Source organism: Lepidochelys olivacea (assembly GCF_965140295.1).
Source record: "Lepidochelys olivacea isolate rLepOli2 genome assembly, chromosome: 2".
In the NCBI taxonomy this organism is placed as follows: domain Eukaryota; kingdom Metazoa; phylum Chordata; order Testudines; family Cheloniidae; genus Lepidochelys; species Lepidochelys olivacea.
In genome coordinates, this window is record NC_140412.1 from 88656787 (window position 1) to 88684091 (window position 27305).

Sequence of the window (27305 nt, forward strand, 5' to 3'; positions counted from 1 at the left end):
TAATGATACAGCATAGCTGTGCTAAAAGAGAAGAATGTTAGGTACAGCGAAATGGTTAGCACTGTCCATCGTTAATCTAACTCTTCTTTATACCGTGTACAGAAATACTGAACTATGCCTATCCATTTAGCTGTTGCTGAAGGAGGGCTCTTTTCTTTTCTTTTTTTTTAATACTGTGGTCTGATAAGTATTTAACTCATCATATACTTTCATTCCTTACCAATCCTCTCTGTTCATGCTGCATTACACAGAATAACCCTCTTTTCCATTGGCTGTTGCCTCTTTAGGTCAAGGGTTGGGAGGCATAGGGGAGATTACTATCTCTGTACTGTACTTTTTCTTTGGATGACAGGAATGGTGTTCCCTGGGACATCAATCTAACACCATTCACTGACACTAAATTTCCTTTGATATTTTGATGATTTTTCTAAAAGGATGAAAATGAAAAAATGCTGGGAGGGGTTTTCTGAGATCTACAGTGGAATCTCATGTTAATGATTTATTTCATCACTGTTTGAGTTCTGCCAGTCTCACTAAACTGGTGACTTAGAACTAGAGCTCTTTCAATAGGAAAAAAAAGTAAAAAAAAAACAGTTAAGGTTAATGATTACTAATATCCTTTTAACAATAGTCAATAACTGTCTTAATGTTCTTCAGTAAAGTTAGCAATAAATAAGTCTTGTTCTGGAAGTCATTTGTGAATTTTAGAGCAACCAGAAACAACCTATTTGCTGAACTCTGTATTCTTAAGGGAGCTGAAAATGTGAAGAATCATCTGTGGCAAAGGTGTGCTCCATTTGATAAGTTTCACGTATAGTGTTTATTTGAGCAAGAGAATGGACTAGATTGCACTCATGAAAATGTGCTCCATGTGCCTCTAGTTTCAGTCAAGATTATTGATATAAGAATAGCTTTTGCACTATTCTTATATCAATATAGGGCTAAAAGTTCCCACATAGAATAGGGCTAAAACTTCCCACACGTGATCAAACCATTTTCCCTTTTTTGGGGCAGGAAGTGGGATATTAGAAATCAGGCAAATGAGCTTGTGTATGAGAACCCACCAGAGGCTTAAAGGATGGCAGGATCCCAGTGGAACAATAGGTTATAAGTTATAATAAACTCTGCAGTTAGTCTCTCAAATGCATAAATCATTTTAGTTTCTCATTTTACATATCCACAGAGATATCAAATGTGCCCTTTAGAACCAGATGTAAGACAATTTTCTTCTTGAACTTCCCATATTTTACTTTAGGTATGTCTGAACCACAAAACAAACAAAAGGTATGTGTTGTTGTCAAGGTTCCTTCCCCACTCTGAACTCTAGGGAACAGATGTGGGGACCTGCATGAAAACCTCCTAAACTTACTTTTACCAGCTTAGGTTAAAACTTCCCCAAGGTACAAACTATTTTACCTTTTGCCCTTGGACTTATCGCTGCCACCACCAAATGTCTAACAGGGATATAATTTGGAAAGAGCCCGTTTGGAAATGCCTCCCCCCCCAAAAAAAAATCCTCCCAAATCTTACACCCCCCTTCCTGGGGAAGATTCGATAAAATTCCTCACCAATTTGCATAGGTGAACACAAACCCAAACCATTGGCTTTTAAGAACAATGAAAAAGCATTCAGTTTCTTAAAAGAAGAATTTTAATAGAAGAAAAAGTAAAAAGAATCACCTCTGTAAAATCAGGATGGTAAATACCTTACAGGGTAATTAGATTCAAAACACAGAGAATCCCTCTAGGCAAAACCTTAAGTTACAAAAAGACACAAAAGCAGGAATCTACATTCCATTCAGCACAGCTTATTTTCTCAGCCATTTAAAGGAATCAGAATCTAACGCATATCTAGCTAGATTACTTACTAAGTTCTAAGACTCCATTCCTGTTCTGTCCCCAGCAAAAGCATCACCCAGACAGAGAGGTTTTGTTTTTCCCTCCCCCCAGCTTTTGAAAGTATCTTGTCTCCTCATTGGTCATTTTGGTCAGGTGCCAGCGAGGTTACCTTTAGCTTCTTAACCCTTTACAGTTGAAAGGGTTTTTCCTCTGGCCAGGAGGGATTTTAAAGGTGTTTACCCTTCCCTTTATATTTATGACAGTTGTTAACTCAGGTTAGCTAACCTGTGTTAGCTAATTTGGATTAAAATGACAGTGAAGACACAGCGACTCAATTCAGCGCTCACATGAGCAGCTTGAGTTAAAGCCTCTATGGGTATGTCTACACTGCAGTTGAGCAATGTGGTTCCCTGTTCAGATAGACTTGTGCTAGCTCCACTTGACTTAGTGTGCTAAAAATAGCAGCGTGGACAGTGTGGTAGGATGGCAGCTCGGGCTAGCCACTCCAGATCAGACCTAAGGGTGGTTGGGTGGAATTGGAGTCAAGACGCCAACCTGAGCCACTGCCAGTACTGCAACATCCGTGGTGCTATTTGTAGCTGTTAACCCAAGCTCAAGCTGCTCACCAAGTTAAAAGATGAGTTGCCATGTTTTCATGGCTATTTTAACCTGCATTAACAACACACCTTTTTGTGCAGTATAGACATGCCCTTTGTGTATATTACGATCTAGTCTGTATTGCAGGAGGAATGGAGTGGCACAACCCCAGGAAGACCTCCAAGGGGACCTGTCAAGGGACAATCCTTTCCCAGTCCTGGGAGAAAGGGGAAGACTATGCAGTATAAACCACGCTTTTGCCTGGTCTAGCCGTCTCTCCTCTCTGTTTTCTAGCTGTGCAAATGGATGTGAAGGTTATGTAAAGTCATAGCGCCATCTCTCCTGACCTCCCTTTGGAGTGACTTGTGCCCTTGCAATAGGAGGGATTAGGACCTGAGCGCTACCAAGTACGGGGAATATGAATGTGACTTGATCCTCCATGAGGGCAAAAGGCCAGTGGTTGGGAGTTTCTTATGATCCTTCACCCGCTTCACAGTTGCAAGGACAGGGTAATCTAGCCATCTGTTTCTTCTCTACTCCTACCATCTAAAGTCAGTGAGTGAGTAAAATGTATTTTCTCCTCCCAGAGGCTAAATTGCCATCCTTTTGCTGTTTCTCCTGCAAAACAAACTGTTCATCTCATTATGCCATGAAGAAATACCATCATGTTAGCTAGAAATAATTTTCAATATACTTCAATAGTTCTGCAGTTCTGTTGTAATTGAGACAATCCAATAAACTTCTGGCTAGTCAGGACCATGAGTCTAAGCCCGTTATCTGCTTTACTCACAACGCTCGCCTACTCTTAAAGAGTCCCAAAGCAGTCCACAAGATGAGTCTTTCAGCCTGTTTTTTTTTTGTGCCTGTCTGTCTTGTGTCTAAATTATATTTTTCACATTTTTTAGTAGGTTAGAAAGGAAGAAGATGTAGGTGCTGCGTACACAGAACTCTACTTGAAATCAGTGGCAACTCTTATTGCTCAGCAACTCTGATAATTAGGCCTAAATCACTGACTGACTTGTGTTAAAAATGAAATTAGTACTGCACTTCAAACATTATTAATTCCCTGAATTCCAAATTAAACTTATCTGCTAACTTCCTAGTCTTTGTGCCAGAATGACATCACAACTACCATAAGCAAAGGGAATGAAAATAATGGTTTGGCTTGAAATGGTTCTTTCTGAGCTTTGCTTATAGTAATTGTGATGTCACTCCGGCAGGGAAAAAGATTTCTAGGAATTTTAAGGAGCTGGTAATTGCCTCAAGTCGTGCTCAGATACGGGGATAAATAATTTTTAAACAATGGCTCTCTCAGTTTTCCACTTTGGGAATCGTACATACTTCTAAAATTTTAAATTACAATGCTGTCACCACAAATTTACATTTAAAAGAGAAATGACATTATATTACCGTACTCATTAAAATAATGCAAATCATTATTTTCTGTGTAATATCCTGCTACATTGGCATTAATACTGTGATTAACATTGACTCTGGCTTCATGAATTATGTACAATAACCAATTTAATGTGATTATTATTTGCAGCTTTCAATGGCTATTAACAGTATTTTAAGGTTACTTTCAATATGTTTCAGAGTAGCAGCTGTGTTAGTCTGTATCCGCAAAAAGAAAAGGAGCACTTGTGGCACCTTAGAGACTAACAAATTTATTTGAGCATACGTTTTCGTGAGCTATATATATTATATTAACATATATATATATATATAAATAAAAATTCTTAATAACATTCAAAAACCAGTCGGAGAACACTTCAATCTCTTTGGTCACTCGATTACAGACCTAAAAGTGGCAATTCTTCAACAAAAATCTTCAGAAACAGACTCCAACGAGAGACTGCTGAATTGGAATTAATTTGCAAACTGGATACAATTAACTTAGGCTTGAATAAAGACTGGGAGTGGATGTGTCATTATACAAAGTAAAACTATTTCCCCTTGTTTATTCCCTCCTCCCTACTGTTCCTCATATATTTTTGTCAACTGCTGGAAATGGCCCATCTTGATTATCACTACAAAAGGTTCCTTCCGGCCCCCACTCTCTTGCTGGTAATAGCTCACCTTTCCTGATCACTCTTGTTACAGCCTGTATGGTAACACCCATTGTTTCATGTTCTCTGTGTATATAAAATCTCCCCACTGTATTTTCCAGTGAATGCATCCGATGAAGTGAGCTGTAGCTCACGAAAGCTTATGCTCAAATAAATTTGTTGGTCTCTAAGGTGCCACAAGTACTCCTTTCTTTTTTCAATATGTTGACAACTAAACATGATAATTAACAAACTGAGCTCAGCATTTCCTTACTGGATCTTAAATTTTGCAACACAAACTACAAATTCCTAGGATAGAAAACAGAGAGGGCTAGCTGTCTTAGATAGTTCATACAGTTTTGTAGCCTGCTCTGTGTTCTTAAATAAAGTCACAGGAACATAACAAAAACAACAAATACAGTTAAATGGTATAGGCTGCTGCATGCCCCTCTGCAGAAAAAATGGCACCGAGGGCCTAAAACGCTACAAGATTCCTCTCTGGGTTTTCTGTGAATTCTTCTGCTAGGGGAATGATGTTTCCTTTCAATCCTGTAGAAATTCAGAATAAGAAAGGGTTCAGTTCTCAGAAACTGCAGGTCCCCCTCCCCCTGAAGCCTAAGAGATTCATTATGAGGCTCTGTGCCTCTGCGTCAGTCTTGAGACTCCAGTTCTGACAGGATCACTGGAAATTTGGTGGTAAGTGGGATGCTCCACGGTTCAAAGGAGCACATAGTATGGGGAATAAATAGTGCTGGGCAGAAAACAAGAATTCCATTTTGCAGAAAATGTTGAGGTTTCAACATTTGTTTTCATTCCAGATTGGGACACTGAATGCTTTTGACAATTTTCTCAAACAATATGACAGGCAGATACCTCCAGGGCCCTTCCCCCCAATAACCAGTAGTGTTAGAGCACTCACGTAAGAAGTGGGTATTGCAGTTCAAGTCCTTCCTTCCTTTGGAGCAGAGGTTTGAACTAGCGTCTCCTGCAGTCCAGGTGAATAACCTAACCACAAGGCTATTCGCTAATCTGCAAGGGATCTCTGTCTCTTTCTTTGGTTTTGACCAGAAATTCCAACCTGGACCTGGAAAGCCTTTCCATCTTTCCGATTACAGTTATGTTGAAACTGACACATTTCAGAAAAAAGTTTCGCTTTTGACGAATAAGTATTTTCTGGCAAAAAATGTTTTGTTGAAAAATTCATGACAAGCTCTAGTAATGTAGCCTGAGCCTGTATTAACTTTCTTGACAATTTCTTGCTAGTTTACAGTTAGGATAATCATAGAATCATAGGACTGAAAGGGACTTTGAGAGGTCATCTAGTCAAGTGTCCTGCAGTGGCAGGACTAAGTGTTATCTAAAGTTTAAACTATCCCGGATACATGTAATGATATGTAATGCATGTACCTTCTTTCACCCCAGTTGTATGGATACCCAAATCAAATAGTGGCTCTAGGCAAGGACAGGGCCATGAGAGAAGCTGTTTCCCTTACATGCAGGCTGGGGAAGATCCATGTGCTTATCAGCAGGTCTGGGGAAAGGAGGAAAGATTTAGGGCATATTGATTTGCACATCGCTTTAAAAAAATTCTTTAATATCTTGAATACAAATAAACCAAGCAAATAAGTGCTATTGCTCTTAAATCTGTGTACTCATTCATCTATAAAGAGTACAGACGAGCAGCCTTGCCAGTTGTTCCAGGTGAATGATTGCCTACTGCTGTTGTTTTAACCCTAATTGGAATAGAACAGAAATGTTATATGTTGGAAATGTCTTTAAATTTAACATTTTGTGACCTCTGCTTTTCCCCCCTCTTTTGAGAGAGTTGGAGAAATAAAGTTGTTTTCCAATAAATGTTTTTATTTTAAAACAACATTTTTACTTTTGTGTCTTACTCTAGGGCATTTATGTAAGGGATGCACCTTTGAAGGACATAAAGGTGTCTAATGATCGCCGATTCGTAGCTTTTTTTAACGTGGTGAACGCTACAAAGCGAGATGCTGGCAATTACCGCTGCATGATTCGCACAGAAGGAGGAGCTGGAGTATCAAGCTATGCAGAATTGATAGTCAAAGGTATTTCAGAATATCATATGTATTTATTTATAATATGTACATGTTTGGTGTATGAAATAAGAGCATGCAATTGCAATTTAAGTATGTCACCCATTGCCCATTAAAGTCAATGAGAGGCTCAGTAAAAAAGACCTGTGAATCAGACCATTTTTATGTAAATCTCAAGATTCTGTCCTGCTCTTACAGACTGGTGGGAAATGCCATCCTGAAGGGTTATTTATTAAATACTACTACTGCTTGTGTACGAAAAGCATTATTTAAAAATATATGTATTTTTAAATGTACATTTAGATGATTCTTCTGAAATGGAATGAATGTTCCTGGCAACCTATCTCCTATGTGGAGGCTGCATCCTAAAAATGTATTTAGTGTGAGGTATGAAAAAATAAAGGAAAACTCTTAAAATATAAATATTCAGCATATGGGAGGTTTTAAAAACGTCAGAAAAAGTTCAAAATGTGAAATGAATGTATACAAAGTTGACCAATTGCATCATAGAAAACAGTGCTGATACAATTATATTGCATTCTATTTAAATTACATTTTGCTTACTTCTTTTTATATCCGGTTTTTGAGAGAATACATTTGGGATCTTTTCAGAGAAATACAGATTCTATAGCAGCTGGTTCTTGGAAGCTCTGTGGGGTACTGTAACATGGAGGTTGATCCTGAGTCTGAAGAGTACTTACCCATAACAATGGCCATCTAATCTGTTCATGACTCCCACTTTCTAAAGGGAGTAGTCACAGATGAGGCCAAATGCTATAGATAGTGAACAGGAACCCAACAGCTAAAATGGGGTGGGGTCAGTTCTTGTATGACTTGTATGATATGCCATTAACTGATATGTTTTATAAAGCTCCGCGCCACCTAAACGTGTTACATCTCTCTGGCTGACAGCTCGATACTTAGCAGACAAGAAGAGGGCCTGAGACTGAAGACTGACTTATCGTCTTTCTTTCCTTTCGCCTCCAAAGAAACTAAAATCTTATTTGGTGGGTGAATGGGGACATAGGGAGTGTCCCCCCACCAAATCCCCCAGAAGTTGGGATCAGAACTGGTGAGGGGAAAGGAACCCCAATCACAATAGCAGATTTTTAAAAAATAGCATCCTCTAAGCTAAAGAGGGCCCATCTTTCTCTTCTTTTTGAGTCAGTATCATAACTCACATGAGCTGTATGGCCCCAGTGTTGCAGCTGATGTGAAAGAAGAAGAAAAGTCCAGAACAGGGAGTAGTAGGGGAAGGGAATTTAATTTTGATAAACTCTGCTCCCTTAATCTGTGATCAGGGCTCTTTGGCCTTAAGCAACAGGTTAACACTTCTTCTGAATGGATCCACTAGTTAGTTATGGAGAAAATATGCACAGCTCTGTAGCTGTTCATTTGTATACTGCTCTAAACATATGTGGTACTTCACAGAACTTATTTAAAGACATACTCCCTCACCTGAAAAACTTGTAATATTTAGAGGAATACAATATGTGGCACAACAAATCAGACCTGGGAAAACATTCGAGGTTCAAGAACACTCAAGAGACCATGTTTCTGAAATCAGCATAGAAAGTCTATGCAGAAGACACTAGTTTTAAGGAAAAAGAAAAGGAGTACTTGTGGCACCTTTGAGACTAACAAATGTATTTGAGCATAAGCTTTCATGAGCTACAGCTCACTTCATCAGATGCATCAGTGGAAAATACAGTGAGGAGATTTATATACACAGAGAACATGAAACAATGGGTGTTATCATACACACTGTAACGAGAGTGATCAGGTAAGATGAGCTATTACCAGCAGGAGAGCCCGGGGGGGGGGGGGAAGGGGAGAACCTTTTGCAGTGATAATGAAGGTGGGCCATTTTCAGCAGTTGACAAGAACGTCTGAGGAACAGCGGGGGTGGGGTGGGGAATAAACCTGGGGAAATAGTTTTACTTGGTGTAATGACCCATCTGCTCCCAATCTTTATTCAAGCCTAAGTTAATTGTATCCAGTTTGCAAATTAATTCCAATTCAGCAGTCTCTTGGTGGAGTCTGTTTTTGAAGTTTTTTTGTTGAAGAATTGCCACTTTTAGGTCTGTAATCGAGTGACCAGAGAGATTGAAGTGTTCTCTGACTGGTTTTTGAATGTTATCATTCTTGACGTCTGATTTGTGTCCATTTATGCTTTTACGTAGAGACTGTCCAGTTTGACCAATGTACATGGCAGAGGGGCATTGCTGGCACATGATGGCATATATCACATTGGTAGATGTGCAGGTGAACGAGCCTCTGATAGTGTGGCTGATGTGATTAGGCCCTATGAATAGATTAGTCCCCTGAATAGATATGTGGACACAGTTGGCAACAGGCTTTGTTGCAAGGATAGGTTCCTGGGTTAGTGGTTCTGTTGTGTGGTGTGTGGTTGCTGGTGAGTATTTGCCTCAGGTTGAGGGGGCTGTCTGTAAGCAAGGACTGGCCTGTCTCCCAAGATCTGTGGGAATGATGAGTCATCCTTCAGGATAGGTTGTAGATCCTTGATGATGCGTTGGAGAGGTGGGTTTAGTTGGGGGCTGAAGGTGATGGCTCGTGGCTTTGTTATTTTCTTTGTTGGGCCCATCCTGTAGTAGGTAACTTCTGGGTAATCTTCTGGCTCTGTCAATCTGTTTCTTCATTTCAGCAGGTGGGTATTGTAGTTGTAAGAACGCTTGATAGAGATCTTGTAGGAGTTTGTCTCTGTCTGAGGGGTTGGAGCAAATGCGGTTGTATCGTAGAGATTGGCTGTAGACAATGGATCGTGTGATATGGTCTGGATGAAAGCTGGAGGCAGATAGGTAGGCATAGCGGTCAGTAGGTTTCTGGTATAGGGTGGTGTTGATGTCACCATCGCTTATTAGCACTGTCGTGTCCAGGAAGTGTATCTCTTGTGTGGACTGGTCCAGGCTGAGGTTGATGGTGGGATGGAAATTGTTGAAATCATGGTGGAATTCCTCAAGGGCTTCTTTTCCATGGGTCCAGACTATGAAGATGTCATCAATGTAGCACAAGTAGAGTAGGGGCATTAGGGGACGAGAGCTGAGGAAGCGTTGTTCTAAGTCAGCCATAAAAATGTTGGCATACTGTGGGGCCATGCGAGTCCCCGTAGCAGTGCCGCTGATTTGAAGGTATACATTGTCCCCAAATGTGAAATAGTTATGGGTGAGGACAAAGTCACAAAGTTCAGCCCCCAGGCCTGCCGTGACATTATCGGGGATAGTGTTGCTGATGGCTTGTAGTCCATCTTTGTGTGGAATGTTGGTGTAGAGGGCTTCTACATCCATAGTGGGCAGGATGGTGTTTTCAGGAAGATCACCGATGGATTGTAGTTTCCTCAGGAAGTCAGTGGTGTCTTGAAGATAGCTGGGAGTGCTGGTAGCGTAGGGCCTGAGGAGGGAGTCTACATAGCCAGACAATCCTGCTGTCAGGGTGCCAATGCCTGAGATGATGGGGCGTCCAGGATTTCCAGGTTTCCAGTGTATATAAATCTCCCCACTGTATTTTCCACTTAATGCATCCGATGAAGTGAGCTGTAGCTCATGAAAGCTTATGCTCAAATAAATTTGTTAGTCTCTAAGGTGCCACAAGTACTCCTTTTCTTTTTTGCAGATACAGACTAACACAGCTGCTACTCTGAAACCTAGTTTTAAGGAGGGATTGGAAGGCCAGAAAGAAGGCACGTGATCAGATAGTATGGTAGATAGAGTCTAAATGCATGGAGTTGTATGAAAGAAGGATTGTAACCAAAAAAAAAGGCCAAAGAATCAATTAGGAGAAAAGATGAGGCAGAGAATGAGATAGGGAGTTTACTATGAGATCAGATGCTGAAGGTGAGGACCAGGAGTTTGAATTTAGGCCAGATGGAAAGGAGAAGTTGGTTGAGGAATTGATCAGCTGGACTATGAGAGGAGAGGAAATGGGAGAAGAGCATGTTCTTTGGTGGATCAGAGAGGAGTGGACGGGAGGATGTGGAGAGCTCAGAGAAGAGTAGGATGACAGTATTTGAAGTACAGATACCCTAGGTGTGGACCATTTTCCCAATGCAGGAATATAAACTGGAAAGGGGAAAGACAGCCTGAGGTAAGGAGGCTGCTGTAAGTGTAGCCTGTGGATAAACAGGGCACTTGTAAGATATTGTGTTGGTGGGTGCGGTATAAAACATATCTAGGTAGTTAGAATGGACAGATGGAGAAAAGGAAAGAATACAGCAGAAGAGGTGGGAGTCAGCACAGACATGTGGGATTGAATGAGCCCACGGGGGAAGTAAGTAGAGGAAGAAGAGGATGTGGCCTATAATGGAAATATGTAGGACTCCAACAAAGAGAGGGAGGGACTGGAGAATGAGCCCTGAAGGAAATGCTGAAAGCTGGGTCAGTAAGGTAAGAGGAAGTCATGAGAGTATAATGCCACAGAAGCTCAGTGAAGGGGGCATGAGGAGGAGGAAGTGATCAACTGTGAATGGAAAGAAAAGGGAAGGTGGGAAGGGTGTACAGGGCAGGGGAAAAGTGGATAAGAGGAGCATGTAAGGAGTGACACTTAGGTGAACAGATGGTGAGGGAGAAGGAGGGTGAGGGTTGGTGCAAACAGCCAATCAGCACAGGGCAGAGAAAATCCAGGCAACATTGTAGAAAGCTCTCTGAGTTTCCAAGGGTCCCTGTTTTGGCTGTTTCTGCCTCTACCATCTGGAGTCTGGCTCCTCTACACAGTTTTTTCCCCAGGCCATGTGGTGGGAGGAAGGCACCATCCAGGCCCTAGTGCCCCCAGAGTGGGGGAGTTAATGGAAAGACGACTAACTCCTTTGGGCTGGGGAGCCAGTCATGGGAGCACAAGAACTGGGTTTGTGCCTAGGGTTGCTAACTGTCTAATCTCACAAATCCCTGCCCCTTCTCCCAGGCCCCGCCCTGCTCACTACATTCCCTCTCCCTCCATTGCTCGCTCTCCCCCATGCTCACTCACTGTCACCGGGCTGGGGTAGGGGCTTGGGGTGCAGGAGGGGGCTTGAGGTGCAGGCTTCGGACAAGAGGTGCTTACCTCAGGTGGCTCCCGGGAGGTGGCTCAGTGGGGCTAAAGCAGGCTCCCTTGCCTGTCCTGGCTCTGCACCACTCCCAGAAGCAGCTGGCATGTCCCTGTGGCCCCTGGGGGGAACAGGGGGCTCTGTACGCCACCTACGCCCGCAATCGCCACCCCCCAGCTCCTGTTGGCCACAGTTCCCAGCCAGTGGGAGCTGCTGAGTCAGCGCTGGTGGCGGGGGCAACGCGTGGAGATACCTGCCCCTCGCCCCCGCCTCAGGGGCTGCAGGGATGTGCCAGCCGCTTTCGGGAGCAGCACAGGGCCAGGGCAGGCAGGGAGCCTCCTTTAGCCCTGCTGCGCCCCCAGACTTTCAGTACCTAAAACGTATGGTTTGGCTTCAATAGCCTCAGAGGTAGGGCCTGATTCTGGGAGACTCCTGGTGAAACAGGGAGCGTTGGCAACCCTAATTGTGCCTGGCCCATGTGCCGGGATAGAAAAGCTCCTTGCATCCTTACGCTAAACTTGTGTATCTGAGCAGAGATGGGTGTAATATAGCCTTTAGTATATGGGGGGAAAGCCATTAAAGAGCTGCAATTAACCCCCAATGGTACGTTATTGTTGTACATTATTATTATGGTAAATATGAATATTGCCTGGTTAGTGAACAAAAAGTTTGCCATTAAATAATGTATCAGGTCTCCACACATCAAGAAGAAAAGACAAAGACTGTTGTTTGTACATCTTGTCTGTCTTTTATATGAAAATGAATAAAAGTATCGATGGCTTCATTTAAATGAATCCTAAAAGGAAACTTTTCAATTTACCTAACTGTTTATTCTGATGGAAAAGACTGAACTGAGTCAGTGACTTGTCATTTTGTGTGTTCAGACTACACAATATCCTCATCTGTTTGTCAGGGAATTGGATTGAAATGTCACTTTATCTTTGTCTAATGTGAGCCATGAAATTGGTCTTGTCAGATCACCTGCTTATTGTAAAAAACAACAGCTCTTTTCTAATAGGTGACATAAAAGTAATCAAACACTGAACAGAAAGGAAAAGAGTGGGGTGGAATTGATTAAGTGTATTTCGTAAAGTAAATTAGTCTTCTACATATGGTCCATGGGTTGAACTTTTCTAATAGTGGTCAGATCCAACATAGGTTCATTCTGTTCTCCTAAATTTAATCTTTCTGAGAAGGGCATCAGATTATTAGAATACAAACTGCTTATTGAGTTCAAACAAGGTAAACCTAGGTTTCAGACTGGTTAGAAGGAGATCTGCTGGGTTTTTAAGTAAGGGCATAGAAGGGAAGCCATCTGTACCATCGGTAGCTCTTATTTCTGCATTTTGTCAAATGGAAGATTTAGCACCTTGAATAGAGTTGAATGTGTTTTGGATCTTTAGAAGAAAGAGTGTGTTCCAAAACTGAGGGCAAAATCATTTTGAGACCAGGGCAAGATTTCAGAAATTATTAAAGACTTGTCATCAAGGGTGTCAACAGTTGTGAAATCGTGAATGCTTAAGTATATCTAAGTGTTTATATTCTCTTTATATGCCTGCCTGCCTGTGCCTGTTTTTCTCTCTCCCTGGCTCTCTTATAAGGAGAGCTGATAGCACTGCCTGACACTTTCCAGTATAAGACCCTGTCTTCAGTTGCTTATAACTTTGCCAAATGTTAACATTTTGAGCTAAAATTTTCCATACCAGTTTATTAACTACAAAGAGAGATGTCAGCCTCTGCCTCTGTGTTGATTTCTGAGCCTAAATCAGATAACAATCTAGAACCATTACCTGCTACACTTGATCCCAGAGTTGTTGGGCCGTATTGGGACTGCTCACATATTCATAAAACTGGATCTGTGGGGAGCTTAGAATTACTTCTGTGTCTGAAAGGGACAACCTCTTGGAGCCTTATGGCCATGCTGAATATTTAGTAATGCCATTTGGACTGACTAATGCCCCAGAGAGGATCCAACACTTAATTAACGATGTGTTACAAGACCTATTGGACCAGTTCTTGGTGGTATACTTAGTCTGAGAAGATCAATGTATTATCTATCTGGACCAAAATGCCACTCACATCCACACAGTTCTGGAGAGACTATAACAACATGGTCTCTACATTAAATTTGAGAAGTACACATTTGATCAGACCTCAACTGAGTTCCTGGGTTTCATCCTGTCCCTGGAAAGAATCAAGATGGACCCATGCAAGGTTCAGGCTTTCTGCGAGTGGATATGCCACCACAATGTGTGTGACCTACAACAGTTTTTAGGCTTTGCAAACTTCTACCGGAGGTTCATTTCAATTTTTTTGAAACAAGCCAAGCCCCTTGCTGCCCTATTCTGGAAAAACACCAAGTTCCATTGAGTGCTCAAGGCCTAGGATGCATTTGAGGAGTTGAAACTTGCCTTCTCCACTCCAATATTGACTCCCCCAGACGTAACGCAAGCTTTTGTTGTAGAAGCTGACGCCTCTAGTATGGCAAATAGGATAATCCTCTTCCAAAGGCATGGACGCAAGCTAATGCTGCACCCTATTGATTACTATGCAAGGATGCTTACCCCCGCTGGTCAAAACTGTGAGATCTTGGACAAGAAGCTCCTGTTAATTAAGACCCCTTCCAAAAATGGTGACACTACTTGGAAGGGGCCCTCAATTCAATCCAAGTGCTTACCAATCATAAGAACTTGGAGTACCTGTGCAGGGCCAAGGCCCTAAATCAAAAACAGCTTTGTTGGGCCCTAGTCTTCTCCCAGTTCAACTTTACCTTGACCTACTGTGCTGAAACTCTAAATGGAAAGGCTGACACCTTGTCCCAAAGATGAGGCTTCAGGCTTAGGGCAGCCTGCATTCTAAAGTCCCATAATTTCCTTAGAGCAGCTTGCCACCAGGATCTGCTCGTGCTCATCCATTTTGCCTTTGTCTCCAGAGTTCCATGCACATTGGCCATTATCAATTAAGATCCACACAACACTCAGGAAGGGTCATGTTCATAAGGGACTGCATCTGTGTTCTCTAGAACTTGCAAGATTGGCAGGTCTATAACCATGCCTTGACTCCACCTTGGCAGGACACTTAGGGCAACATAAAATCTAACAATCGATGTCCCATTTCTTCTGGTGGATTTGAATGTACTGTGACAAAGTTCCTCCTCTACCTTGGTGAGTCCTGCGCTTATTGGCGGATTTTTCTCGCTTCAGAGATTCACAGTCCTCAGTTTGGCCACTTTCGTGGCTCAAATCTGCCATTCACTCAGAAAACCTCATCACTGGCCAGCATGGGGAAAAAAGGAGTAAGAACAATCCCTGCAGTTTCTGCTGATCCACCATGTGGGTCGGGGACCAGCTCAGAGACCTTCCCCTCTGGCGGAAGCTCCTGTGTTGGGTCAGGAGTTGGGAAGTTTGGGGGGAACCTGGGCCCACCCTCTACCCCGGATTCCAGCCCAGGGCCCTGTGGACTGCAGCTGTCTAGAGTGCCTTCTGGAACAGCTGCGCGACAGCTACAATTCCCTGGGCTACTTCCCCATGGCCTCCTCCCAACACCTTCATTGTCCTCACCGCAGGACTTTCCTCCTGATGTCTGTTAACGCTTGTACTCCTCAGTCCTCCAGAAGCACATCCTCTCACTCCCAGCTCCTTACGCACACCTCACTAACTGGAGTGAGAGCCTTTTTTAAACCGGGTGTCCTGATTAGCCTTAATTAATTCTAGCAGCTTCCCAATTGGCTACAGGTGTCCTAATTAGCCTGTCTGCCTAAATTAGTTCTAGAAAGTTCGGACTGTTCTGGAATAGTCCCTGTTGTTTTACCCAGGGAAAAGGGACCTGCTTAACCTGGAACTAATGTATCTATATTCAATCACTCTTTTGTAGCCATCTGGCCTGACCCTGTCACAGTACCCCATAATAAGAATATAGGAATGGCCGTTCTGGGGCAAACCAAAAGTCCATCTAGCTCAGTATCCTGTCTTCTGACAGTGGCCAATGTCAGGTGCTTCAGAGGGAATGAACAGAACAGGTAATCATCAAGTGATCCATTCTCTATCATCCATTCCCAGATTCCGGCAAACAGAGACTAGGGACACCGTTCCTGCCCATCCTGGCTAATAGCCATAGATGGACCAATCCTTATAAGATCGAGATCTTTGTAGTGTGACAGGGTCAGGCCAGATGGCTACAGGACAGTGATAGAAGGTAGATATATTAGTCCCAGATTCCTCCGGTCCCTTTCCCCTGAGTAAGATAATGGGCTTTTCCAGAACAATCAGGAAGTTGCTGGAATCAATTATGGCAGGCAGGCTCATTAGGACACCTAGAGCCAATTAAGAAGCTGCTAGAATCAATGAGGACAGGCAGGCTAATCAGGGCACCTGGTTTAAAAAGGACCTCACTTCAGTTAGCGATGTGTGTGTGCAAGGAGCTGGGAGCAAGAGGCGCGCAAGAAGCTGAGAGTGAGAAGGTGTACTGCTGGAGGACTGTGAAGTACAAGCATTACCAGACATCAGGAGGAGGGTCCTGTGGGGAGGGTAAAGAAGGTGTTGGGAGGAGGCCATGGGGAAGTAGCCCAGGGAGTTGTAGCTGTCATACAGCTGTTACAGGAGACACTGTAGACAGCTGCAATCCACAGGGCCCTGGGCTGGAACCTGGAGTAGAGGGGGGGCCCAGGTTCCCCCATCCCCGCAACTCCCTATTTGATATAAGAGGAGTTGACCTGGACTGTGGATCCCACCAGAGGGGAAGGTCTCTGGCCTGTCCCCTGACCCATTAGGTGGGCCAGCAGAGACTGTGGGGATTGTTCTCCTCCTTTTCCCCATGCTGGCCAGTGATGAGGGTAGCTGAGTGAATGGCAGGTTTGTGCCACTAACAAAAGGGGACTGCTGTGAACCTCTGAGCAAATCTGCCAGAAAGCGCAGAACCCCCCAAGGCAGAGGAGGAACTTTGTCACAGTAGCTTCCTGCCAGGTTTCGGCCTGCACCAAGATCTCATGCCAAAAACCTTGTGAACACTTCCAACCTCTGGGCACCCCATCTCTGCTCTGGGAGGCCATTTTATTGAACTTCATGGTGGTTTCATGACCAGTTTCACAGTAGTAGATTAGTTTTGTAAGATGTCTCACTTCATTCCCTGAACAGGTTTACCCTCCGTGGATTAAACCACCTGGCTTTGAATAAACAACATAATATATCTTCATGGGCTCCTGGATCACATCACCTATGACTGGGGGCCACAATTTACTGCCTGCTTCTGGCCTGAAGCCCTGCATTTGTGCGCACCTGTCCTCTGTCTACCATCCTCAACTGACCAGCTAAATGGGAAAAAATCAATGAGATCCTTGAACAATACTTACGATGCTACATCAGTCATCACCAGGATGACTGGTCTTCACTGTTACTCTATGCAGAGTTCTCTTACAATAATGTGGACCATGTATCTGCAGGCCACAGCCCCTTGTTTATCAACTATGGGTACCACGCCCGATTTCACCCACAACTACCCACATTCTCCCCCAACCCCTCTGACTCAGACCTAATACAACACATCCATAATATCCAAGAGGAGGAGGTGAAGGGACACCTTGACAAGTTGTAGGGGGAATACAAAAGGCACATGGACAACAGGTCTCCATCTCCCTCTTCACAGGGAAAAAAGTATGGCTTTCAACAGAACACCTCTGTAGTCAGACAGTCTCGGAAACTAGACTACCAGTTCCTTCGCCTGTACTTGATTTGGCTACAAAACAATATGGTCACCTTACAGCTACAGCTCCTTCGATCCCATAGAGTCCACCCCATATTTCATGTCTTACTTCTAAACCTACGCTAAGAACACATTTCCCCATAGAGCCCACCCCCACTGTTACAAGTACAGGTCAGGAGGAATACATTGTTCACAAAGTCCTTGACTGTAAGATCAAGCAAGGAAAATTATGGTATCTAATTGATTAGGAAGGTTACAGCCCAGAGGAATGCTTGGGAGCCTGGTGAGAACGTTCACACTTCTGCCCTGGTTTGGGCCTTCCAAAGGAGCTACCCTGAGAAACCTGGATCCATGTCACCCAGAGGGTGCCCCTAGAGGAGAGGGTGATGTCATGACCCCTGGGTCACGAACCTGGACCTATGCTCCAGTCTTCCAACTGGCAGCCTATAGCTTGATGATAACTCTGCCCCAAGGTCCTATTGGTGGCATCCCATAGCGGCTGACTGGCCACTGGCCCTATTTAAACCACCGACAGGAACAGGAAGCTGATCGAACAACTGGGTTCCACTGGGCTCTGGACTGTGTGCCTTTTGCTTCCTGCTCCTGCTACCCATTCCTGCGACAGTCTAACCATTCCTGCTTCCCTGGCTTGATTTCCTGGCATCCCGACATGGCTTCACTTCTGGCATCCCAACCTCCGGTTTGTCTCCTACCTCTGACCACTTGGTAGACCAGGGATGCTGGAGCAATTTGTATAGTGGGAATGCTGAGAGCCATTGAACCAAACTGTAAACCCTGTATATAATGGAAACCACTTCAAACTAGGGGTGCTGCAGCACCCCTAGCACCTCTAGTTCCAGCACCTGTGGTAGACCTGACCTGACCTCATTCTCATTCTCACTTCATGGCTCTGATCTCCAGTTTGTCATCTGCTTCTATCCTCCTGGTATTCTGACAGAGCCAGCTCTTGACTCCTGTCTCATGGTTGCACATTCTGGCTATGACTATTATGGTATGGCCACCCACGGACCAGCCATGACACTTGAGCTGTATTTTTCTGGAAAATTTAAAACACCACAGTTGAATAATTTTTGAGAATGAGGCCAGGAAAAATACATTGTTTTGCCCATGTTACAAAATTGTGGTGACCTTTTTCTTTGAAAAGCTGTAGCACCTCCAAGCTTCAGAGAGGGACTTGACATTTGGTGAGATCTCAGCTGAGGTGTTGTGTCCAGTTATGGGCCACACACTTTAAAAGATGTGGAGAAATTGGAGAGAGTCCAGAGGAGAGCAAGAAAAATAAGAGATTTGGAAAATATGACCTGTGAGGAAAGGTTGAAAGAATGGGCAAGTTTCGTCTTGAGAAGAGAAGCTCAGGGGGACATAAGTCTTCAAATATGTAAAAGATTGCTATAATGAAGATGATCAATTGTTATCTATGTCTGAGGGTAGGACAAGAAGTAAACATCTTAGTTTGCAGCAAGGGAGATTTAGGTTAGAAATTAGAAAGCTTTTCCTTAACTATAAGAATAGTTAAGCACTGGAATAGGTTACCCAGGGAGGTTGTAGAATTCCTGTCATTGGAGGTTTTTAAGAACAGATTAGACAAACAGCTCTCAGGGATGGTCTTAGGGATACTTAATCGTGCCTCAGTGCAGGGGGCTGGACTAGATTACCTCTTGTGGTCTCTTCCAGCCCTATGTTTCTACGATTCTGTGATCAAGGTGAAAAATTGCAGGGCTCAGTGAGAATATATCTGTAATGTAGCTTTGACCACCTCACCTGCTCTCTACCTCCTGAATCATCTTGATGGAACTAACTCTGAAATTCAAATCTTTGAGCTTCTTCAACCAGTTGCTATTTAATTTTTTTAAAAAGCCTGTTTAAGCCCCAGAATGTGCAAGATTCCATACTGGGTAGTAACAGCTTCTCTTAACACAAAAGCGTGACTGCTTTGAAGTCAGATATCTTGCAGTCCTGGAACAAGCCGTACTAAGTAATCAACAGACAGGAAATGTCTGTTTTTAAGAGTGTGTAACTCATTTAAATCTGAACAAATTTTCATGAGGACAGAAAAGGCAACTCTCTGATTGCAAGGCTATTCTGCCTGCCAAATTTCAAGTCCTTATGGAAAACCAGGGAGGTGCTAGAGCTCTTCCAAAAATGTTCAGAAGAATTTTATAATAAAAGTGTAAGGCAGCCTAAATATAGGGATTGCTGCCTCTCTCTATGTATATGTAAAAAGTGCATATCTGTGCATGTATTTAGTATTTTACTTTTTTGCATGTAACTCCTTTAGGATAAGCAAAAGGCTACTTTTCATTTTGGGTGAACTGTTTTTTTGTTCTCATTTTTACTTTAATTGGTCCTTTGGTGTTGGCCACCATTATAGCATCTATCTAAAGCTTTCCATTGATCTGCCATCAATGGACATTAACTTCTGGTGCTGTAACAGGAGAGTGTTTGGTATTTCCTCTTCTTATTTGGACATGCCCCATCACCCTCACACCACTGGTTTGGAATGCCCCAACTGTTCTCATGTCCAGAGTTGTTAAACCATTAAATTTGCTCCATGAAGAAACAAACTTTCTTTATCAAGCTGTATTGATATTTTAATTTTAAAAGCCAAACTGAAAAGGGTGTTGCAGTATTGAATAGCTTGGTTTACTTTACATCCATAAGAGTTAAGTGAGAAATAACCTTTTCTAACTTAAACAGTTTTATTGCCCTGATATTGCTACCTGCAAACTCCCCACACCCCACAAAATAAATTAGTGTATCCCTTCGTAAATATACATAATTACTACAGCCATTAAAAATGTATCATTTTGGTTAAGCCAACTGTTTTCAAATTAGGATATAGTGCACATATATGGCATAGATGGCTGGGAAAATATAGATCAGAAAATAACTAGGATATTTAGTGAGACCCTATTTGATGGCCACCACTAAAATTGCCTCCCAGGGAAAAAAGCATGCTGCTGCCAACTGTAACATATGCAGAGTATGGTATTTAATTGAATAATTGATCCAAACTCTTCATTGTCATACCTAGAAATACCCCTTTTAGTGAAAAGGAGGAAAAGCTAAACTATATGAAGGAATAACTTGGGTAAAACTATGGTCATTCATTATCAGTTCATTATATAAAGTTTAATATTTTACAATATGCAGTAATAATATAGCCATTTATCTTTCATTACAGTATCCTTGACTACTTCAATTATTTTCTATTACACTATATACTTAACTTCATGACCCTTATTTTTTAGCCAATTGTCAGTTAAATATAAGTGCAGTATGTATGATGATAGATGCGTTTTATACGTGTTCAATCTTTAGCTGGAAGATTACCTTCAGAGTAGAATCATGGTATGTGCAGGCTTTTGCTGGAACCACACAACTGAATTTAACCAATTTTGTACTTTGGTCATAGGGGAATGAAAAAATACCCCAGGGGATGAAAAAGCAATAAAATAATGTCTATTTCAAATACTTGTAAGACTTTAAATGAATTGGTGTAACTACTGACCTTTATGACCTGACTCCTGAGTTTGCATTTTGATGGCAGTTGAACAGCCATTACTAGCATTTGAAACTTGAAAGTAATTAACTGTTCTTTCAGCATGGCTGCATAAATGGCTTAGAATGCTCTATAAAAGTTCTATTTCACATCCTGGTTCAAGAAGGAGCCTAATGATTTAAATTGATGCTTAATCATTTTGAATTAAGTCAAAACTATTTAAAGATATACAGTTTCTGCAGGAAGCCATAGTTTATATATTTCAGAAACAATAATGTCAATAAAACTACACTAAATTTCTAATCCCCAGAAGCTGAAGCTAGAGTTTGTCCTATATTGATGCTGACATATAATATAGTTTTTCTTGATAAAAATTAAAGGTTTATAGGCTGTTGCTGTACTCTACATGTAGTAGTTTACCACTATATTTTAAACTGGATTTGTGTGTCTGTAGTAAGTAGTAATAATTAGTAAGCATCTTTGGAGAACTTTTGGACTGTTGTCTAGTTTTACCATGTTTTTCCTTACGGAGTCAGTGGGAATATCTCATTAAAGTGAAAATACGTAATGTATCTTGTATCTTCCCATGATGTGATGCCATACTTTAGCATGGCATTTACTATCCAAGTGCACTCATTGTTATTGGCACAGATCTAGGCCTGGCAGTAACATATAAAAAGGGGTTAAAGATTGATTGCGTCTATTCGCCAATAAAGGTTTATAGATCTCTTGCTTCTCAGTCCATAGGAGAAAATAGACTTTTAGTATACTTAGTGTACATCAAGTGTTCTTCAGTAATAAATTAAGTATACTTATCTTACTTTTTGTAAGAGAAGTCCATGTTTGTTATCGGGGCCTCATCTACATTACAGTGTTAGGGTGACTAAAACACCTTATATCAGGCTAAATCTGTCACTGTCTTGATTCCACTGACATAAGTCACCCACTACATTGACTCAATAACTTCACGTCCATGAGAGGCGTAGCACTTAGATGAATGTAGTTAGGATGATGCTACTTACATCGCTTGTTGGTTGTCAGCCCCACAATCTCCCCGTGCCCCGGCACTAACAGCCCAAGCTGTCAGCCCCGCATGCGGCTCAATTTCCTAACTGGGAGCCTATGAGCAGAGAAATTGACATGCTTGTCAGTGTCACAGCTGTTGCTATTTCACATTTTGTCTCTGGCTCAGACTGTCAGACCCAGAATGAGGGTGCTCCAGCTGTGAGCCTGGTGTCAGCTGGAGACAAAATGTGAAATAGCAGCAGCCATGAAACTGACAAGAATGTCAATTTCACAGCTGGTAAGCTCCCTGCTCTGCAATTGAACCCTGCACCAGCTCAGGCGGTAGGCCCTGGGGCAGGGGAGGTCCAGCCGTAAGCCCTGTGTGGCTGTCAGTGCTCCACGCTCTAGCACTCAGTACTCCAGAATGCCCCATTTCAGTCGGTGCAAGCATTCCTGGTGAGGATGTGCATCATTGGCAGAAGGAGGGTAATGTGGACACCAAAAGCCAATTTAATTACTGCAGTGGCTGTGGGTCAATCTAGCTTTTTAAGGCAGACTTCCAAATATGGTTTAGTAAAGATTGTTGTTTGAATGTTTTGGAAGTAGAAACAAATATTGGTAGAATAACTTTTTCCATTTCTTTTTGTTACAGAGCCACCTGTTCCCATTGCGCCACCTCAGTTGTCTTCAGTTGGTGCAACCTATTTATGGATAGAGTTGAATGCTAATTCCATCAATGGGGATGGGCCGATCATTGAGAGGGAGGTAGAGTATCGCACGTCAAGTGGAAGCTGGTATGACAGACAGCCAGTAGACTACACAAGCTACAAAATCGGGCACCTGGATCCTGATACAGAATATGAAATCAGTGTGCTGCTTACAAGACCGGGTGAAGGAGGTACCGGATCCCCAGGCCCAGCTCTCAAAACAAGGACAAAATGTGCTGGTGAGTACCAGAAGGAAGCCAGAAAATTGTAAACAGTTTGCTTGGGTTGAAACCAGCAGGCTACTTTACTAACAGTTGTCACTGTATAGCTTGAACCTGCATGACACAGAAACTAAGTCCAGAATACTTATAAGTATAAACCATTTAGCTTTTGTGAATGGTGACCTTGAAGCCAACCTACAGAGTCATGGTACATTAAATCATACCTGTTCGTGACTGGCAATAATTAGTGCAGAATACAGTGCAGTTTCACTTTCGTGATGTACAGCACACTGTTGGGCTTCATTTCATGATATCCTACCTGCATCAATGCTAGCTTTTTTTGTCCATTATTTTCTGAGCTCACATTACAAGCTATTTTTTGGCATCAGTAGCAGATTCATAAGTCTATAGATGATGTGGAAAAATAGACTTCATAATAGCAAATGTGTTTACTGTTGTGTCTCAATTAATATATGGGATTCAACTAAGGGCAGCTTTCTCAGATGGCTGTCAGTGAGTCCTTTTGTTAAATGAGGTACAGTGATTTATCTTGTTGTATAGAGAGTTTGGCTCTTATATTGTTAAGTGGTAATCAGTGGTGCTGATGTGCTTGTAAATGGATACAAAGCAGGGCTATCGTAGAAACACAATTATATATAATAATCCTGTAGAAAAGTAGCAGTGATATTAGCATTGTTATTAATTTGCTATTCAGCTGTACGAAGAATTGTGAGATACAAAACATTTTTGATGTCAGCATTTTCATTATCATTTTTTATGGAACTTAAACATTTGTTTTAAAACTGAGGAGTTTTCTAGGGTGAAGTTAAGACTAGGGGGACAGATTTTGAGAATCAAATTTCCCTTTCAGAACCTGAATTATAGTAAGCAAATCTGATTTACACACGTTTGTTTCATGTGAACTGGGACTACATGCAGATTTGCATATAACAGTATAGTGCCCCATTTGAGTTTGGCCTAGACATATTTCATATTGAGTCTCTACTAACACTGGAGATGAAGGAGGAGAGAAGGACATACAATGCAATGGGGTTTAAAATTTTTAATGTGAATTTCTCCCCCAACATTTTTAATCCCCCTCATGACAGTAAAGCTGGCAGGAGACAAAAAGAAAAGCTTCTGAAGAAAAGGAAATGAAATCATTGGTATGGATTAATTTATACTAGTCTTCAAAGAGCTGATGTATACATTGATCTTTTTGAAAAGATACGGAAAATAACTAGGCAAATCTCCACTGGACTTCGGTGATAGTTACTTCTTACATAACTGTCCAGGCACCAGCAAGTGATTAAACAATGTATTACAAATAGAAACAGTATCCAACAATGTGCAGATTATTCTGTATGTGATGTCAAATGTAGACATAGTGACTTTTTCAGCTTCCTAGTAATATGCTATTGTGTCCAAACTATATTGTAAATAGTGGCTGATTTGTTATTTTTTTATGTGTTATTTGTTGGTTTGTATGTTTTTTTGCTTAGAATGTTTAGGGTTTTTTTTTACAATCTCCCCCCCCCCCCACACACACACACACACACACAAAAAGGACTAAAAAGGCAACACAAAGTATCTATGTATTTCTGATTTCCGAGATTTTCCTCATTAGAATATAATGATTTTAGGACAGTAAATATTTTGGCATAAAATCCATTATAGAGTTCCTTTAACAAGGGCCTCTAGTCCAAGATGCCTTTCCTAAGTGAATAAAACATAATTATCTTTCCAGGTTATATATACTCCTTTCAGGCTCACTCCAAGTACTTTAAAACTAATCTATTTTTCTTTATATTTTGATTTCTTGTTCCTATGAGTAGACACCATAGTGTCAGATGAGTTAGTGTGAATTATTACCCAGAGAGTTACAGGGAGAATACAGAACTTTAATTACGTGTAAATTCATCATATGTTTTCTGCGGTCATTTCAGTGGTAGGTATTATGGAGCATTAAGACAAAAACCCATTCACATAAAATATTATTCACTGAAAGTGTTTTATTATCTGGTAAACTATTGTAATATATCCCTATTATTTGTGATTTCATTAAGCTAACCAGTAACCTGCTGCATTCCTTTCTCAAATGAAATGCATAAAGTGGAAGATGAGTGAAAAATTGATTTTTTTTATGTCTGGAGACACTGCTTTGAAGGTGTAGTAGTTGTTGGTTAACTACTAGTGAGCGACATGCTAATAACTGGTTCAAAGGGTTAAAAAAGAGATGCTGATAAACTAATAACAAAGTAATTAAACTGGGTAGGAGTGAAATGATGCCATTCTCAAACGTGTACCGTAAAATGAATAATACAGGAGGCTTTTAAGAGAAGAACCACTGTATCTTTGTAATTGCTTTAATAATTGTATGCTGCTTGCCTGTTCCCTTGGGGTCTAGAGTACTACTTTGAGAATTGAAGCCACATGTTAGACATTCAATAATCATAATAGTTCTCCAAAGTGCTTGAACTATGTTTTTATTTTGGCAGAATGAGATTTCAGGGGCTTATAATAGACAAGTGCTGTCTCTAGCTCTACTAAATAAAAGCATCTATAAATAGAATGGAAAGAAAATAAAGAAAAAATCTCTCTTAATTTGGCAGTATCATCCACAGTGGAGCAGTATTGGTACACTTTGAAAAGTCCTTTGTTTCCTTGTGATGAAACAGAATATAAATGCAGATGATTTTTCTGTCAAGTGGGTTGAAGAGATGATGATGATGTTTGGACTTGGATTAGGGTTAGGAGTTCAGATTGGAGAAGAGCAATGGTGAGGGTTCTGGGTGCATGGCTCTGAAATCTCTTGAATTTCTCTCTCAAGCTTTCTACATTTGAATCAGATCCAGAAAAAAGGCCCTTGTTAGTTTTGGGTCTGACCTGGTACCAAAACCTATAGGGGTGAGTTTGGAATTTAAAACTTGAATCATAAGCTACCATACTCCAAAAATTTGACATGGGCGGAATGGTGGCTGCTGCTAAGAGAGCACCAACTATATTATTTGTGAGAACACTTCTGTTATACTGTACATCATTGATTATTCTCATGCTTTCTGTCTCTCTCTCTCTCTCTACACGTGCACACATACACACCCCTATACATCTATGGAATGTGGACCAATTATTATTGCCCTGAGAATTAACATTAGTTTTGTGCCCATATCACAGTGTTGAGGAAATTTAAATAAGGCAAAGTATAGTGAATTTACTCAAAATACATTGCATAATGACAGGTTTGTTAGTCTATAAGGTGCCACAAGTACTCCTTTTCTTTGTTCTCAAAATACCTGCACATAGTAAAGCAAAATATATGGCCACTAACGTTGCCCCTCATTGTGCTTGGATATTAAAATACATGCTATCTGTTATCCCTTCCTTGATTGCATGCTTTTTTTGGGTCCACAACTATAATATTATTTATACATGATTTGTTTTGATTTACTTTTTTACATGTTTGTTTTAAAAAGTGTTGTTAATATACAATATCTCCCATAAAACAGCAAAGAAATCCTAATTCCCATCAAATACTTAAGAAAACAAGGCGCATAATCATTACATAGCAACGTGAGCATATATTAGATTTTGTTTCTTTAGCATTGTGCCATATTGATTCTGTGTATTGAATACATTTGAAACAACAAAAAGAAACAATCCTAAAGAACTAGTTAAGGTTTTGGGTCATCTGTTTGAAATGAATCCCATAAAGTTGATGTCCCAGAAGGTCAGCAACATATAAAAGTTCCATGCTGATAAGCCAGATAGTTTAAAAGAGGGTAAATTTGCTCTGGTTCACAAAAGGGAAATGAGAATAAGCATTCCACTGGCTAGCAGGCTATGGGGTTTCTAGGCAGCATTTTCTCTCCCTTTTTGGAGGACAAGGGCTTGTGGCTTATTTTACAAATGAATAGTGAATGCAAGAAGAATTAGTTCTGATTTACAAAAAAAATTCTCATTTAAAAAAAAAGCTAAATTATGCACTTTGTATTTTCTGTTGCTGTTCTGTGCTTTAAGGTAAAAATCCACACTTCATTATCAGTGTGGGGAAATTATTTGGGTGCTGGGGAGATGCTGTTGGAAAGAGCGAAGGTGAGGAAAGAAATCTTCCTCCCTCCTCTCTGTGATCATCCTCCCCCCAGTATCTAATGCAGTAGGTGCTTTTAAGAGGCTGCTCCCCCCCAGTATCTAATGACCCTAACTTTACTGGTCAGACTCTGGGGGTTAGAGCCATTTTCTGTCCATTTCCATCTCCCAAGGGAGTAGAGAGGAACCAGCGTCTGCCCTGTGGCGCTCAAATTCTGCCTGGCCCTCATGTGGGCCACACAAATGTGTGGGGAAAGATTCCATGTGCCCTCTCCCACCAGTAAGCCTCACTTCAGTACCGGGCAAATTGGTTGAAACTATCATAAAGAACTAAATTGTCAGGCACGTAGATGAACATAATTTGTTGGGAAATAGTGAACATGGTTTTTGTAAAGGGAAATCACCAATCTACTAGAATTCTTTGAAGGGGTCAACAAGCATGCGGAAAAAGGAGATCCAGTGGATATAGTGTATTTAAATTTTCA

At 41.5% G+C, this 27305-nt stretch overlaps 1 protein-coding gene across 7 annotated transcripts in view; it reads left to right on the forward strand.

Moving 5' to 3' along the window:
- PTPRM (protein tyrosine phosphatase receptor type M) overlaps positions 1-27305 on the forward strand; it is a 685790-nt gene that overhangs the window by 291694 nt on the left and 366791 nt on the right. For all 7 annotated transcript variants that reach the window (XM_084621210.1, XM_084621211.1, XM_084621214.1 and 4 more), the window contains exons 6-7: positions 6384-6558; positions 22459-22752. In XM_084621210.1, the coding sequence (XP_084477336.1) occupies positions 6384-6558; positions 22459-22752 (469 nt within the window). The remainder of the gene's footprint in view (positions 1-6383; positions 6559-22458; positions 22753-27305) is intronic.